At 39.5% G+C, this 18,139-nt stretch overlaps 1 protein-coding gene across 1 annotated transcript in view; it reads left to right on the top strand.

Moving 5' to 3' along the window:
* The window catches only part of Ryr3 (ryanodine receptor 3), a 359,592-nt gene that overhangs the window by 60,240 nt on the left and 281,213 nt on the right, over positions 1–18,139 (top strand). The window contains exons 5-8 of the mRNA XM_059258921.1: positions 2,546–2,624; positions 8,605–8,717; positions 9,571–9,670; positions 12,698–12,791. Coding sequence (XP_059114904.1) covers positions 2,546–2,624; positions 8,605–8,717; positions 9,571–9,670; positions 12,698–12,791 — 386 coding nt within the window. The remainder of the gene's footprint in view (positions 1–2,545; positions 2,625–8,604; positions 8,718–9,570; positions 9,671–12,697; positions 12,792–18,139) is intronic.

The following is an 18,139-nucleotide window of genomic DNA, read 5'->3' as shown; positions in this document are numbered from 1 at the left end:
GCTAGATACCCAGTAAACATTTCTCAAATGCATAACTGATCAAATGAACTGTGGAATAACTGATTTATTTAGTGTACAAATAAAACAAGTCAAATGGGATTTGTGTGACATTTCTCTACTTGTACACAGCTAAAGAAATGGAATGATGTCCAGGGCCTTCAGTTCTGGAACAATTTGAAGGTGTTATGCTAACCCAGTGACAGGAAGAAGACAATAATAGATGAGGCAATCACAGAAAACTGGTCCAGGCTATACCAATCAGGGATTCAAAACCAAAATACTAGAGTGGTGATAATTCAGCCTCACTTGGAAAGCAAAAGCTTGGAATGAAAAGTATGCAAACTTTAATGAGTATAACTTGCAAAATGCATACACTTCTGATGTTTTGCAAGGAGTTATTGCAAATATTGTGATGTTGATCTAGGATAATATGAGCTGATTCTGATAGTATTTGCTCTCAGCTCCAACATATATAATTCTTGAACACTATTGATGTAAGGAAGATTATTCATCATTTTCTAGCCCTAATAAAGCTGATACACTAACTGTGCAAACATGAGAGCCCATCACCCACTGCAGAGGTTGGCACGACAGCATGTGATCCTACCAGTGGGAAGAGAGGACGGGAATCGTTGATTTTTCACACATCTACAGGTTCTCTATGCAAAGTTCTTCTTGAAGCTTGGACTACCAAACTGTAGGATGATCAGCAGCTACTTCTTAAATAATTGATTTGCTGCAGCAGATTTTGTCTGAGCACTGGTGAGAAGTGGACCTTTCAGACCGAACACTTGTCTACTTTAGTACTTCATGGCCAAAGACAGAACAAAACTGGCCAGCTGTATCTGAGTATTGGGGCAGGTTTGAATGGGGAGACCTATTCCTGGCAATCTCTGGAAATGAGAGGTGATCACCTTTTAGAACCTGTTGCTTATTGAGAAGGCAAATGAGACCCTAAAGTATGTTTTTCTGCCCAGATAGAAATAGTGTACCCCCCATGGCTCTCAAACTCAGGCTAGCAGCCTGGTAAAGAGGAAAAGAAAAAAAAACTCACTCCCAATTAATGTAAACGATACACTGGCTTTTTTTTAAGTAGCTTTGGTATAAAGCCTATAAAATAAAACTTTTTTAATGCAACCATTTTCCTGCTGCTTGCAGAGCGCGAGAGGTCTGCCTGTACTTATTTTCCTCCTACTCTAATTCCAACCTACACCACAGCGCCAACAGCAAGAGGCAAGGAAGGGGCCCTCAGTTTATTTCCTTTATTAAAACTGCTTTAAAAATCATTTTCAAAGTTTTACCTGCATATATGTTGTCATAACCCACAAAAAAAGGATAAATGTTATTTTGAGAGGTTTAAAAATTCAGGATTTAAAAAAAAATAAAGAAACTACTAGCAGTTGACAAGGCAGCATGGACAGGGGAAATCCCGTATGGTCCCATCCCCCAGATCAGTGGTTCTCAACCTGGGAATCGAATGGCCCTTTCACAGGGGTCACCTAAGACCATAGGAAAACACAAATATTTACCTTCTGATTCATAAGAGTAGCAAAATTATAGTTATTAAGTGGCAACAGAAATAATTTTATGGTTGGGGGTCACCACACTATGAGGGTCACAGCACTAGGAAGGTTGAGAACCATTGCCCTATGGCTGCTGAGATAGGGAGAAACGGTCTGCTCAAGGAACAAGGTCCCACGTAGGCTATCCAACCTCAAGTGATCAGCCCTGGACACATGGACTCAGTAGATTATGTATACGTATGTGAATGTGTGTGTGCATACATATGTATATATGTGTAACCAAAATAATAGAAGTCATGAGTTTGGGAGGCCACCTGGGAGGAGTTGGAGGGGAGGGGCCAGGACTGAAGTAGATGCAGTGCTTATATATGAAGTTTTCAAGAAAAATGTTAAATTTGAAGAAATGGGGGATTTTCTGATTTCCCAGCTTCTCCCACCCACTTTACTTATCCAAGCACAATTTTTATTATTATTCCAATGTAATTTATTCCAGTTATATGCTACACATTTAAGTTTTGTGTATATGTCAACTGTACAAATGTGCTATTTTCTGTGACTTCTTGGCCCAACATCTTATAAAAATAAAGTTATATGCTATATGCACATTCTTTATCAGTACTCTTAGTGGTACAAACACTCTACAAAACAGGAGAACCAAAGTTGATCTAGCCACTTCTTTACTGCTGGTCATTGATGTTCCATTTGTATTGTTCTCAAGTTCAAGTTAAAAGTTTCTCAGAGTGATTTTGAACTAAAGCATATGAAATATTTCAATTTTATTCTATATAAAGTCCTAGACATTACTAGATAATCAGATAAGAATGTCTTTGTGGCTTTACATTTAAAACAAAAAATATTTTCCAAAAGTATAATGTCCATTAATTTTCCAATGAGGGAGAAGACTGAGCATATTTCATAGTAGCTGATTTTTTTTTTTTTTGCAATTAATGGGAAGCTAACTAGTGGTGGTACTAGGACCTGATAGAAGGATATGACTCCTAGCATCTGCTCTTGTTCCACAGTATCTAACATGCTTGACCACATCAAGATCCCAGACAGATAAACTTGCCTTTGATGTAGGTCTACGGGAACACGCCACAGGTAAGTTGTCATCCCTAGCTTCAGCCCATGGGATCTTGTGCTAAGGACTTTTTTTTTTTGAGACAGAGTTTCTCTTTGCACCTTTCCTGGAACTCACTCTGTAGCCCAGGCTGGCCTCGAACTCACAGAGATCTGCCTGCCTCTGCCTCCCGAGTGCCGGGATTAAAGGTGTGCGCCACCACCACCCGGCAGCTAAGGACTTTTGAGAAAGAAGCTGGATATGTTACTCATTTGGAATTCCACATCAGCAAGGTCAAAAAAGATAACACTGATAAAAAAAAAAAGTGAGGATGATTCAAGGAAGGATGTGTGAAACACGAAAACATGGAGTCTAAGACACGGTGACAGAAGCCTGGGTACTGGAAAGTGTTTTAATGGCTCACTACTAGAAATAGACAGTTTAGTTCATAAGAACTGTAGATACTGAGTAGCTGCTAAGAAAACATGTAAAAGTAACTTCATTAGTGCTTCATAGTGAAATATGAAATATGTCTAGATTAGAGAAGTGGGCCCTTTGTATTCTGCAAACAAGCCATTCCCAAGTCAGTTTCCCGAAGGTCAGCCAGTGATGCCCACCAGCCTCAATTTTGGCATTCCAGTATATCTCCCATATATTTATTGTATATTTTTCTATAAATTTACTCAAGTTTTATCTGTAGTATTTTAAGCAAAAACCTATCTCTGTAAGTAGAGAAATGGTTTTTTGCCATAAAGTATGTAACAACAACAAAAACGATTGTCAAATAATTGAGAAAATGATAAAGAATTGTCAATATATTAGATCTAAAATTAAAACTTTTGTGATAGAATTAGTTCAGAGAGGTTTTTTTCCCTTAAATTTCATACTAAATAATCCAATGTCATTTGTCTTCTACAAAGCATCAAATACATTGGAAACCACTTCCATTTTGTGTGTATGTATGTATGTGAATAAAGTTATGTGGTACCTGCCTCTGATCTTGATGCTAGGGAGTCTGAGAAAGAAGAATCATAAGTTCAAGGTCAGCCTCGGCTACTTGGTAGGTTTAAGGCCAGTCTAAGCTACATAGCAAGTCCCTGTAGAAGTCAGTACTAAGAAAGGTGGTTGCCCAAGCCAGGAGGGACTCGGTCCTGCCTAAACTGAATGTACCAGGCTTAGCTATCCCCCAATAGCTAAGGATGGGGGAGGTGGGGGAGAGCAGGAGGAGGGATGAGAGGGAGATCTGTTGTTGATATGTAAAATGAATTTTAAAAATTTAATAAAAAAAAAAAAAGGTGGTTGCCAAGATGACGGCAACTCTTCTGGAATCCAGAAATGAAGGACAGAGGCCCAGGAAAACTATCTACAAATATGTAAGAAGTTACACTGTCAAGAAAGTACCAGTTTCCTGGGGGCTGTTCTGAAGGCCAACAGAGAAGTGGATAGAAGTTGAAATGAGACATATTTTACCTCAGTGAAGGAAAATGCTTTGTAATATCTGCAGAGGAATGGCTCGCCAGGGAATGTAGCATGTGTCCTGTGTCTGGAATGTATAGACAATCTGACCATTCGTCAAGCACATTGCATATAGAATTTCTGTTCCAGGTAGAGGTTGGGCTATTACCATTAGGAATACTATTAGGAAGTGAGGTCGAAAGCTACAGAAACTGATTCTGGTGGGTTTAAGTGGAGCAGGATTTGCTGGGAGGATACTGAGTAGAACCTGGACTAAAAATAGAGCTTCAAAATTAACCAGGCTGTGGAAGGAGATACCAGGGAAGTAAAGTCACTTAGGGAACTACAGAAATTCTGTTTGGAATATAGTCTTTAACGATATGGCATTTCCCCCTAACAGGAGGGGCGTTCCAATGTTCCATCTCCAAAGAAGGACAGAAGCTATGCTGTTGTTCTAAAGTGAGACTAGTGTATCAGTTAAGGGTGTGGATTATCTGACTTTGTGATCATCAGAAAACAATGCAGGAGCCTATTCACCACGTACCTGCTGTTTCTGTGGCCTGCACCGGGCTGCCCTCTCCTTTTGTACACAGGAGAAGTCAGGGCCTATCTCTGACTGCTGTGAGCTTTTTCCCCCTAAAGGAAGATCACACGTGAATTAGATTTGAGGTTTCTTTGTTTTTAGCTTGTGTTTTTCTTCAAGTATAATTTCCTCTAAAATGTCAATCATTGCGAAAAATTACAAATTGAGTGGAATGTCACACGATGAGTGTAAGTTGGCCTCTCTCTATAAGCCAGATGCCAGTCTTAGAGCATATAATCAAAAGAGTCTCATACAGTCCTTCTATTTATAGCAGTGAAATGATGGTGTATTTTCTGAAATCTGCAAAGGAATAGAAAAAGAGCACTTTCTAGTAAAGAGTTCAGGTAATATACCTAATTTACTGTTAGAGCCTCTAATGAAAAGGAGGCAAACAGACTCTCTTACTTATTTCAGAAGTTAGTTTCTGAGCCCCTGAGATCAGAATTAGTAGGAACTTTGGTGACAGCAGACCTAGCAGATGCTTGAGCTGGACCAAGTTCAAAGTGGCCGCTCAGAAGATGATCTGTGTGTGGACATGTAGGAAAGGGATGACTGGCTGCATGCAAATTTAGGGTCTGAAGTAATTTGCTTTTCTTTCACCCTTGACCTACTCTGCTCATATTCTCCTTGAGTCAGGAGAACGTACTGGCTTCCCCAACAACATTCAGGGTTTTATGGGATGAGACCTATCATGAGGGTGAGGGGGTCACATGGAATCCACTGAGATAGAATCCTAGTTCCTTACCCGGCAATTAGAAGGCTGCTCCTTAGCTGGGTTGGATGTTGAGGAGAAAGTGTGAAGAAATAAGTCTGGATTTTCCCCCTACATACTAATAAATTCTTAGACTAGATAATCAGTACAACTGAGTTAGTTGCTCAGTTCTTCACACTTCTAAAGTTTTGTTTTGATTCTACTACGTTGACAAAGATTTAGAATTTAGAATCATGAGGACAGGATGCTGTAAATGCTGCCCTGAGTTTTGGAGCCAGTGACCGGCACACCCTAGGAGTTCAGGGAACAGCTCCAAGGACAAGAGACGTGTCAGAGAAGTGTCTCTCTCTTTTTTGTGTGTGTCTGTTCATGATGCTCTTCATGCTGGATGCCCTCTAATGGCCCACAGAGTTTATACCAGATAGTCTGATCAATTTTACCTCAAATGTACAAGTCATATTCTTTTGTAATGCATTTTTAAATGTAGTCAAATACCTATACATAATTTTAATAGATAAGTGGCACTTTGATGTTTATTAAAAATATCTGCTCCCTACTCTAGATTCCTGCCTCAGGCACCTGTGTTCGGCTCTTCTAGTATTGCTTGCTACTGTTTATGAAAAATGTGTATATACTGCCATTTCATTGATTCTTTCCAGATTAGGTTTTATCTATTCACGTCCTGATAAAGTTTAATTCTCACAGTCTACTTTTCACTGTCCTTCCTTGCATTCTCAATCTGTCCATGCCTGTTTTTATGGAAAAACTAAACCAACAACTTCCATTGGTATAACTACTATCACATATTTGTAAATAACCCACATGATATAATATAGTCGGGTTTGTTTTATCTTCTGTGGCTGAATCATGGATTCACTTCAAGCTTTCCCATTGACCCAAAAAATGTCCCTGAATTATTAGGATCAGTCACATTATCTCTTCATCTTCTTAGAAATATCCATCATCACCCAAGGACTTCACTTTGCCTCTTCTAGCTTCTGCTTCTTTTTCACTACACCACGGATTACTATTTTATTTCAGCAAACTACACTACACAGTAGCTTTCACAGAAAAGATGCATGCAGGTACCAAATTATCTGAAGGTTTGTTCATCCTAGCTTCATAAGTAATTCATAGTTTAGTTTAATTCTGTATTAAAAGTATTTTTTCTTGGCTTCCTACAGGCTTTTGAGACAAACTGGCTGTTGAGACAAGCGTGTTCTGATTCCTGATGCTTTGTGTGTGACTGTTTTCCTTTCTAAAAACTCTTTTTTTCTCTCTCTAATGTCTGAAATTCCGCAGTGTGTCTTGTGGATTCTCTCTGTTGTGCAGTCTCAGGAGGATGCAGGATAGGGTGGATGCTTGACTATGCAAGGGACTCTGGGACCTTTTCTATTTGCAGATGCTTGCTGTCCAGCACCAGGAAAGTTTTAGGGATATTATTTCTTTGTTAATACTCTTTATTCTTGCTTCCTGGGGATTCCTCTAGATTATTTTCTAGAATTTTATTTTAATCAAAATATTTTCCTTTTCCCTTTCCAACCCCTCCTCTCACTTCCTCTCAAATTCTAATTCTTTTTTTTTCCAAGATAAGATCTCACTGTGTCATCCTGGAACTCTATGTAGACCAGGCAGGCCTCAATCAGCAATCTTCCTGCCTCTGTCTCCTAAGTGCAAGAATTAAAAACATGGACCACCATTGCTCAAATCTAATTCATTCTCTCTCTCTCTCTCTCTCTCTCTCTCTCTCTCTCTCTCTCTCTCTCTCTCTCCTTTCTAAACTATTTTTCTGTGTTCTTTTTGGAAGACTTTCCAACTGTCTGTAATTATTTTGGTTTTGTTCAGAATTGGAGTAATTTTCTTTCTCTCTTAAAGGAATCTTCAGATACTTTCTGAGTATATTTTCTTTCTTTTTTAAGATTGTTACTTGTAAAATTACTTAAAGTTTTTGTTCTCTGCAATCTTGATATTTTTAGTTCCTGCCCTACCTCCACCATTTTTGTTTATTTATTTGTTTGTTTTCTGATATCAATGTTAGAGGCCTTCCTCAAATTCAACATGACCTTTTGTCTTTGCTCACATTCAAGTCAAGGTCATAAAAGCTGATGGGAAGCTGGGTTGTAGCTTGGCATCTGATAGTACTTACTCTGGAGTTATCTTTCAGAGCCCTGAGCATTTAAGATGAGAATCTCAAACCCTGGTAGCTTTTACCTTTAGTATGTTTTGGCTTCTCTAAAAAGCAGTCCTCAAATCTGAGGACTAGTAAACATCACTCAGCTTTGCAGATGGCATTCTAGAAGCTGAGGGGTAGAAGCAAAGGGAGAGAAGTGGGAGTGTGTCTAATCACAGAGAAACTCTAGTTCTCTGCTCTCAGCAGGACTCCACTTTCTTATTTGGAGGTATCTTATGGTATTTCCAAGACCAGACCCTTGGTGGTTTGCAACTCCATGAATTCTGTAGCCTGGGGGAGGAAGAGGCATCTGCTTGTGTGGGATGGGGAGGGGATCTTGGGCTTAAATGTCCTTTTAGCCATTCTTCCTGTTTACAACCCATCTTCACCTCCAGCCCAAGCAGTTTTTCTGCTGAAATCTATTCATAGCAGGGTGTACTTTTAAGTCAGTGGCTTCTTCTCCATTGTGTTATTTAAAATTGTCATTCCCCACCCCTACCCCCATAACAGTTTTTCTTCCTCGGTACATATATTTTCACATGTGTTAGGCTGTTTTAGTTCTTACAGGTTTGAGCCTTAAGAATCAAAAAAAAATTCTCTTTACTATTGTTTTAGCACATTTCATAGAAAGTGAAGAAGAAAGATAAAATTGCTAAAATGCTCAATATGTCAGTGAAATAGAGTCCTCAAGGCCCCCTTTCTGTGGGGACAAGGGTTGAGGTCCTCAAACTCATTAAGCCAAGGGCAAACTTGAACTTCTGGTCTTCTTGCTTCCACATGTACCACCAAAACATATTTTGAAATCAATTCTTAAAAAATATAAAAGGAAGTGTGAAAAAATCATGTCCTACATCTGTTAAAATATTCAGACTTCTGTAGTTACTGACCTCCAATAATCTTTCCCAAATTGTGTCTTTCTGTCATTATGGAAAATAAAAAAAATATAGTCTAGAGCATACATTAGACAACAAGGCTGGTTGTAGATAAATAGAAATTGAAGCCAAGAGAGTTGGGAAGAAGGGAGAGGTGTGTCGTCAGGAAGGAATATGGGGCAGAATTAGGATCACTGCTTTCTGGGATACTCACGAAGCCTTTATGTAGGAGAGGCCTGTTGGTGGACCATACATCCTGCTTCCAAACAGAGGTCTGAAGGAGAGAAAGTACGAATTGGAGATGACCTTATCCTCGTCAGTGTGTCCTCTGAAAGATACCTTGTAAGTACCTCTCAACAGGAGCATCTTTTGTTTTCAGAATGACCCTTCTAGGAACAGGTGGCCAAGGGAAACGGAGCCAGGGCAGGCTGGGTATAACAAGACGTCTCTCCCCTACGAGGCCTAGGGGATTCCATAGTGCCTGGAATTTAACTGTTAGTTTTCCTTTAGATCATTGTGTAGTATTGAGCAAATGCTGCTAAGATGAATTAAGACACATTACTATGAATTTATCGCATTGTTTGGCTCTTGCCAAGTGGAATACAACATGGCAAAAAGAATACAGAAAAATAAGCTTTTGATACAGAAAGAAAAAAATGTAAAATGTTAGTGCAGGGGGTATTACAGAAGCTGATAGATGCATATGAGGTCTTTAATCTGAGTATAGGTACCAGGCAAGCTCTGCTCAGAGTGGGGATGCCTGAAGATAGAGAAATGCCAAAGATAGGTGTTAAACTTTTTAGCAGTTTCTCACAGGGCCAACCCTGCCAGCTGATTTCTCCTTGCTTTCTCCAAATGTTGAAGTAATTTTTTCCCATCTATGGGTTTTCTTATCCTACAAAAAAAAAAATAGACGTTTTATAAGTGTGTGGAGTGTGGAGTCAGGGATGCAGCTGGGGTGACAAGGTTAATGCTTGTCTGCCACCTCTGTGGCTGCAAATTCCTTCTTCCTGGAATACAGAGCTAGATATGAAGCTGCTTCAAGACTGAGTAAAGAAAGCTCCCACACAGGCTATGTAGAAAGAACCACAGAACACGGATGCTGTTTAACGTAACCCTTGACATTGTAGTCGGAAGCTCTGACAGGACTGGACTAGTGGTTTAAAGGAGGATTTCACTTCTTTTCCCACTGCAGCATCTCTCAATATCAAATGGTAACATACAAGTGGATGCCTCCTTCATGCAAACACTCTGGAATGTACATCCTACGTGTTCGGGAAGTAGCATCGAAGAAGGTAGGCCTTTGTAATGCAGTCAGCCCTGAGCCTGACATTCCCTCTGGGCTGTGGATGTCAACATTATCTGCTGTTTTGAGTTCCACATACAGTATGGTTTTATTTCTCCTACATTCTTTCTCTGGTGTCAGTATATATTATTTTCTATTCGGACTCCCCATGGGCATCATTAAGCTTGTCTTTAATTCTTTGGTACCCATAGTTAGTTTATCACTACAAGCACACAGAACTTGGACATACACCCTCCCTCTCTCACCAAGTTTTCACTTTTATTCATGCTTTCTATTGGTAAGTAAACAAGCCCAGAAACTTCCATCTTGGAAGAGATCATTTGCCAGACAGGTAACATGGCTTATTCCCCATGCCATCCCATGCCTCTCTCCACAGAAGGAAAGAACTTGCTTTATAATAAATATATAATTGGTCTTTGATTTTTACTTACCTTTGTGGAATACTCCTTAATATAATAAATGAAATTTTCTCAGCATTAAATTCTTTCTGTGGAAATAAGGTCATCCAACTTTGTTTTCGTAACCTATTTCTTGGAGACAGGCAAAGTCAATGCACTTTACAGGTTATGTAACAAACACGTTGGCCTTACCTCACTCATAGGTAATACCACAACTGAGCAGAAAAACAAAATGTCAATGACCCAAGGGTTATTGCATTCCATTCTAGCACATTACAGAAAGATCTGAATTTTTATGAATGGTCTTATCACAGGCTTTAACCCTAGTTTTCTTCCTGAGCCTCATAGTTTCAAACTGGGGATGCTCTTCTGAGCTGTGATGTTTGAAAACAGGAAAATGAGAGTTATCAAGGTGACAGCCCAGTTTCAGAAGATACCACAGTTAAGCCAAATGATTGGGAAGTGACAAACCTTAAGTTTCCTGGTAGTATATGAGAGGCCTTTAAAAATCAGACATTTGCTGTGGCTGTAGGTCAGTGATAGTACACGTGCTCAGCATTGCCAAGCTCTGGGTGTGCGCGCTCGCGCTCTCTCTCTCTCTCTCTCTCTCTCTCTCTCTCTCTCTCTCATATGTATCACACACACACACACACACACACACACACACACACACACACAAACATCAATACACATACAAACACATATACACATATACATACAAACATCAATCCACCTCTTTAAATCTATTCAGTCTTTCCCTACTTTCAGGAATCCAGACTCCCTGTCTTAAATCCTTCCCTAGAAAGTTTCAGCCCCATCTCTGTGTTAAATGTTTCATCTTCAACCACAAAAATAAATTTATCTCAGTCCCAACAGAGAGCTTGTGGAGATTAATTAAGGAGTGTTTGCAAATCATGTCAAATGGTTCTCACAGAAGTGCTGAGTGCCCTTGTGTGCATGAAATTGGAAGAGCTCATCAGCTCAGTCACAGAGCTGGATGGAGAATGGCCACTCAACATCCACAGGGGAGAAACTCACCCTGCCCTTGTGGACTTTAGTGGTCCTCCTCTCCATACTTTCTTCCTGACTGTGACATACACATACACATACACATACACATACACATACACATACACATACACATACACACACACACACACACACACACACACACACAGAGAGAGAGAGAGAGAGAGAGAGAGAGAGAGAGAGAGAGAGAGAGAGAGAGTGAGTGAGTGAGTTCTGCTAAGAAAAGTTGTAATGCACCAGCATTTAGCCGTTTGCTCAGATGAGGAGGATATTGATTGAAAAAGCCCACAAACTATTCATGACGGACTCTTAATGGTCATAGTCTCACCACCAAGAGAAGATAAAGAGTTTAATCAAGGGCTTGATGGCTGAAGTTTTTAATTTTCTTTGTAAATTGGCTACTAGGAATTCCCTTCAGTGCATCATGAATTATTCAAATGCAAAAAAATGCAAATGTACATATTAGTATAACTAGCTATTAGAAAAATACTTGTGAATATTTGAGGGGAGTTTAAGATAATCTTTCCTTGCCTAAATAAAAAAGGAACAAGCTAAGGAAAATCGGACCATCACTGCCCAATAAGCTCTGAGAACACCAGTTTCCCATCTACCAGGATTTCTCATTGATACTGTTTTAATCCAGCATCCAAAATAGTTTGAGATAGCCCCCTAAGTGTTCTAATTATGTAATTAAAAAGAAAAACTCCAAATATAGACATGGAGCATATTAAGTTCATATGTCTCCTAAGAACAGGGTAGCCTAGTGATTTTTTAATTCAGAAGAATAACAAATCCAATTTTTTTGTGCAAATCTAGCCCAGCCAGGCCTGTCTCCTGCTAGTATGCTCTTGGAATTAATGCTTAGAAATCACTTGAAGACCAGTGGGTCATCATGCCCTTGAAGTTCATTATTTCTTTTGAGCATCTGAACTCCATGACTGTTGAGGTTTTTCTCTGCTAAAATCTAAGCGCTTGTTGATAGCAGTTAGTGTGCATGTCCACTCAGACATGCTGGAGTAATTCTGCCTCCCACTTTTTGCTATAGATGCATTATCAAATATTATCTGTATTTGTTAACTACATTTAAAAACTACCTTCCCCTAAAGCAGCTCTGAAAAACGTAATTGCCTTTTCCTAAACAACTCTTAAAAAGAGATTGTCACCCCATTCCAGGTCATTTCTACCCATATCTATAATTTGATTTGGATTTTGCCACAGAGTGCACACACTAGGTAGGATTATAAGAACTTCTCTGGTCATTTTGATACTGAGTTATTAGCTTCTTAAGAAACTGGAAAATCCTGCTCTTCCCAACAGTAATTTTCCTTTTGTTTTTTAATGATAACAGTTGACACAGTGGTTTTACCTTCCTCTTGATCATTAGCCTTATTTCTGAAATTTTACTTAACTACCAGTGTTAGAATTCTTTTCTCCCTGAGGCCTGAATTCATGGACTCTATAGTTTCCCAAATGCACCTCTCTTGCTGTTTGCTAGAATCATCTATGACCTGCATGAATTTACCACCACTGAACACAGTGTTCTCTTTAAGCTTTCCGTCAGTTTATAGTAGAATACCATTCTTTCATAGGATACCTACTTGGTGGGCACGTAGTTCGTCTTTTCCATGGTCATGATGAGTGTTTGACGATACCATCTACAGACCAGAATGATTCTCAGCACAGGTAAGCCACTGTCCTCATTTTTTCTCTGAGCTGTCTGTAGTCTCTGGCAACTCATATTCAAGAGTTTGCATTCTCATTTGGCCACACATGAACTGTGTAGGTATTTCTCAGTTGGCCTGACCTTCATCTAACCACAGCTCCAGTTTGTTAAATAGGAATGCCAAGACAGTAGTGTTTGCTCACAAAAAAAAAAAAAGTGGTGTGTTTACATTCAATCTAAGCAAACAATGCTACAATGTATCCCAAGCCATTCATTGTCTTTGATTGCTCCTGAGTCTGAAGCACCCCGTTGGTGAGGGAAATCTGTCATTTTGGGAGGCTGTGTGTTATTGCTGGTCCTTGAAAGACAGCTTACCTTTGTCCCTCCCACTTTGTGTACTAAGTAATTAAGACAGAGTTGGTTGGTTTCATTTTTCTTGCTACCAACTCACTGGGAGAAACTAGGCATCGGAATCCAACCGAAGATGGGTTTAGCAGGGAGCAGTGTGGAGGAATATAGCTAGCTGAGGTAGTATTGAAGTGAACTTTCTTTAGTCCAATAGCTGATTGATTAATGGGCTCTTGTTAAAGATTCAAAATTATGTGAATCAGCCCTGCTGTGTCCAGAAGACACTGTTTCTTTGAAGTTATCCAGCACCCCTGGCTCTTAGAATCTTTCTGCCTCCTCTTCTGTATAGGTCACTGAACCTTGACCGGGATGGTTTTGTTAAGGATCCAGTTGTGGATCTCTTTGTTATTCCCATATACTGCAAGAAGAAGCTTCTCTGATGAGGGTTAAGCTCTGCTCTGCTCTATGGGTATAGCACTATTAGGGGTCATTTTATTGCTATGTTCCTCTAGCATAATAATCAATATACTAATAGTAGTAAGGGATACTACATGGTTTTTCTGTGCATGTGCTTTGTGTTATGTTTTTGTATTTTTTTCCTCATACTGATTTCTTTAGTTTTTCTGTTTTGATTTTCATTTTTTTGTTCTGTTATTGTTTTTTCCTGTGTGTTTATATTTTTGAGAGAGAGAGAGTAAGAGAAAGAATATGAAGTTGGATGGGTAGGGGAAGTGGAGAGGATCTGAGGGGAGTTTGGAGTAGGGGAAAGGATATCAAATATATTATGTGATGTTTTTCAGTAAAAAGTTTCTAAAATATTCAAAATTATGAAATGGAGGATATTTTAACCCACACAATAAATATATACTTAAGATTTATTACTATTTTGCTTATAATCAAAGGAAGAGTACATAAAATGCTCTGTACAAGTCTCATATTAAATAAAAATCAAACCTCTCATCCAAATTCAGCGTAATTTTGACAGTAATTAGTCTGATTTCGTGACAGCAGTTTCTTGTCTTTTTGTCGTGCTTACAAGATCCTTTTCAACTACGTTGATTTTACTTTGTTGGTAACATTAGGGCTAAAACTTGACAGTTTGGTGATCATCTTGATCAGACTTCTGCCAGTGGTGACATCCTGACTGATTTCAGATGGGAGACTAGAAAGCCAGATTTTTGTCAGCTTTCCATCAGGGCTCATTTCTTATTCCACGTGCTGAAGAACCCAGAAGCAGTGTAATTGAATATGTTACTGCAGAAACTTTCCTCCAATGATTTGAGCCTCTTATAGTATGTTCCTTCCTGCTTGTTAGGTCCTCTGAATGTCCTTCACAGGAGCCAGATGTGACATAGAACAGAGTCCAAAACACACTGAACATAGATCTATATAATTGTTGTGAGTGAATTACTCCCTGCCTCCTTAATCATGGTCAGTGGCTGATGGTGATGTCTAAAAAGTTGACCTGATTTCTCTTAGGATTACAGATCACTACCTAAATATTGTCATGTGATCTTATTCAGTTGCAGGATATTTTTCCATTTTATCTTTGTTTTGTATAGGTTTGATTTTAGTGGTTTTTATTGCTGCTGCTGCTACTACTACTACTACTGTTTTTAGGAAAAGGTCTTACTATATAGTTCTGCCTAGAATTCACTATGTAAATCTGGCTGGCTTTCAACTCACAGACATCAGCCTACATCTGCCTCTCAGTTCTGGGATTATATGTCTGGCTTATTGTTGGTTTTATATCTTACTATGTTACCAAAGAAAATGAGAAGACACACTTGTCTCTTTCCTTTGCAAGACAATATGAGGGGTTGACTGAGCAAAGAAGCTACTATTGAGTCCTTTGGAGCCTGAATTCTTGAAATTTTCTGGCATTCTCAATGAATGCAGGGTGGCAAGATGCCTTGGAATTTTTTTTTATGTCTAGAGACTGTGACTGGTAAGCCTCTTCATTGATGTCTGTTATCCGACAACAACAACAACAACAAAAAAAAAAGAATCCTCAACTGGCCAGAATTGTTGGAAACAACGAAATCAGAGGGGTGGTGAGGAAACAGGAAATAGATAGCATGCTAAGCTATGGTACTGACTCCCCAGATGAAATTGATTTTCTTCCGTCTGAATCCTGAGGGTAGGCAGGCTTGGTGAAAATATTACCCAAGAATGGAAACTAAAGATCCACAATCTCACATTCTGAACTCATATTTTTGCCTGTGCCTCTGACTTGTCAACTGCCCTGGGCTAAGTCACTCGACCTGTTGGAGCTAAGGCTAGGCTGTCAGCCAGGCTTTCAAAAGCACCTCAGCTGTCCACCCACACTAATCCTTATTGCAGTCATTTACGATCTCAGGAACAAGTTGTTTCAACCTTGGGAACCTGGTGAGATTAAACAGGCCAAGCTGCAAAAATGTCTCATTCAGGAAGAATAGGCCTTTAAGTATACTTCAGAAGCTGGGCTTAGAGGGTCCTCTGATGCTAGCTCCAGGGCAGGATTGGTTGAGACCCAAGGTGGGCCACTTCACCTCTACTTTTTTTTTCAGCCTTTGCTAAAGGCAGAGATGAGCCAATGAAGATCTCAGTCAATCTGTGTGAGTGGCAAAGTCAGGAGAGTAGCATTTCCATTCTTGGCCAGGTACATAGACACCTAGAAGTTATGGCTATAAATCAGTATAGGATTTTCTTTACTAAGTATTTTCTGGTAGAATATACATTTAAAACAAGGCTTAGAAATGTCCTTTATAACCTCACCTTGATGATGTAACCATGCTTAATGTAATATTTTATTATACCCATGTGCCTTAATGTGTTCTTCTAAGCATATTTATAAATATCTATGTTTAAACAAAATTTGGAGGGCTGGAGAGATGGCTCAGAGGTTAAGAGCACTGCTTGTTCTTCCAAACGTCCTGAGTTCAATTCCCAGCAACCACATGGTGGCTCACAACCATCTGTAATGAGATCTGGTGCCCTCTTCTGGCCTGCAGGGATACGTGCAGACAGAACACTGTATACATAATAAATAAATCTTAAAATAAATAAATAAATAAATAAATAAATAAATAAATAAATAAATAAATAAATACAAAACCAAAACTTTAAAAAAAATTGGATAAATCTGTATTTCATAGTTCTTTGTCCATGAACATTCTTTTTTTTTCTTTTTTTTAATTTTAATTTTTATTTTGCAATACAATTCAGTTCTACATATCAGCCACGGATTCCCTTGTTCTCCCCCCTCCCGCCCCCCTCACCTTCCCCCCATCCCACCTCCCATTCCCACCTCCTCCAGGGCAAAGCCTCCCCCGTGGACTGAGATCAACCTGGTAGACTCAGTCCAGGTAGGTCCAGTCCCCTCTTCCCAGGCTGAGCCAAGCGATCCTGCATAGGCCCCAGGTTTCAAAGAGCCAACTCATGCAATGAGCACAGGACCCGGTCCCACTGCCTGGATGCCTCCCAAACAGATCAAGCCAATCAACTGTCTCACCCATTCAGAGGGCCTGATCCAGTTGGTGACCCCTCAGCCATTGGTTCATAGTTCATGTGTTTCCATTTGTTTGGCTATTTGTCTGTGCTTTATCCAACCTTGGTCTCAACAATTCTCGCTCATATAAACCCTCCTTATTCTCGCTAATTGGACTCCCAGAGATCCACCCGGGGCCTAGCCATGGATCTCTGCATCCAGATCCCTCAGTAGTTGGATGGGGTTTCTAACATGACAATTAGGGTGTTTGGCCATCCCATCACCAGAGTAGGTCAGTCATGAACATTCTTTTTAAACATTGTTTTAAAAATCACATTGAGTCTTTTACATCTCATGATATAACTACCCTTATTAGGCCTGTTTTATAGATGAGGGAACTGAACCACAGAGAACTGACAGATCTTTCCCTAGTTCATAGTACTAACAGATCCAAATATAGCTATCTTCCATTTTAATGTGCATCTTTTGAACAAATTCAGTCTATTTCACCATGGGGGACATATCTATTTCCTCTTCATCACTGTTGAAGGGTTTTTTTTCCTAAAATCTAGGTCCAAATTCTTCTGAAGCTTTGAATAATTCACTTTTGTGACATAGACAAACTATGACAGAGGTAGGATGTAAGGCTGGTGAATTCAAGTGCAGGTAAATGATCAGTCTTGAAATGTCTCCAAACAAGACATCCCGCATCCTCCTCTGGCTTCTTCACATGCACAGTTATATATAGTCACACACAAATGTGTGCATTGCATGCATGCATAATACTGTACTTCTCAAAATTCTGAGTGGTAAGAGAACAAGGGAGAAGTGGGAAACACTGTGACAGCAAGTAAAGAAGACAAGCCTAGCCTCGACTGTGGCACTCTAGATCACACCCTGTAACAGGAAAATAACTATCGGAAACTTTTGGATGAAATATGAATAAGGTGTTGAGTTTGAGTACCCTGACTGGCTACAAGCTTTGGCTTCTCAGTTTAGGCAAACATATCTCGATGATGCGAGATGACATTGTGAGGGGAATGGAGTGACACTGTACAGGAACTCTGTGGACTGTTTGTGAAATTCCTTCATGAATCTAAAATTAGTCCAAAACAAAAATCATTTACAAGTATATTAAAACATAGTTCTTAAGCTGAGAAGAAAGAAACCATTCGATAATGGAACTATGGAAACTATGGCAGCTGGAGACACAACTTTATCCAGGCTCCCTAGAACAATGACAAGGGATTTGCACTATAGTGCATATGTGTTTTGAAAGTAAAAATCCATTTATAAGAAATGTAAACTACATTGAGAAGCCTAACCTGAAAGGCTTGCAGCATTCTTTATCAGCAACACAGTATGCAACTGGGCTCTTGTAGCAATGAAGAAATGGGAGACACTGGCATCCCTTTTTCCACTGTCTCTCTGGTGACCCATGAGTATCGGTTGCATGTGGGGTGCAGTCCCCTCCCCTTAAGTCACTTTTATTTGTCCTAAGAGTAGAGATAAGAACCCACAGCCAATCCTCTCTGAGTTTTGCTGACTTTG

The sequence above is a fragment of the Peromyscus eremicus genome, chromosome 4 (genome assembly GCF_949786415.1).
Source record: "Peromyscus eremicus chromosome 4, PerEre_H2_v1, whole genome shotgun sequence".
In the NCBI taxonomy this organism is placed as follows: Eukaryota; Metazoa; Chordata; class Mammalia; order Rodentia; family Cricetidae; genus Peromyscus; species Peromyscus eremicus.
The sequence above is the reverse complement of the archived record's forward strand: the minus strand, read 5'-3'. Positions and strand labels throughout refer to the sequence as shown.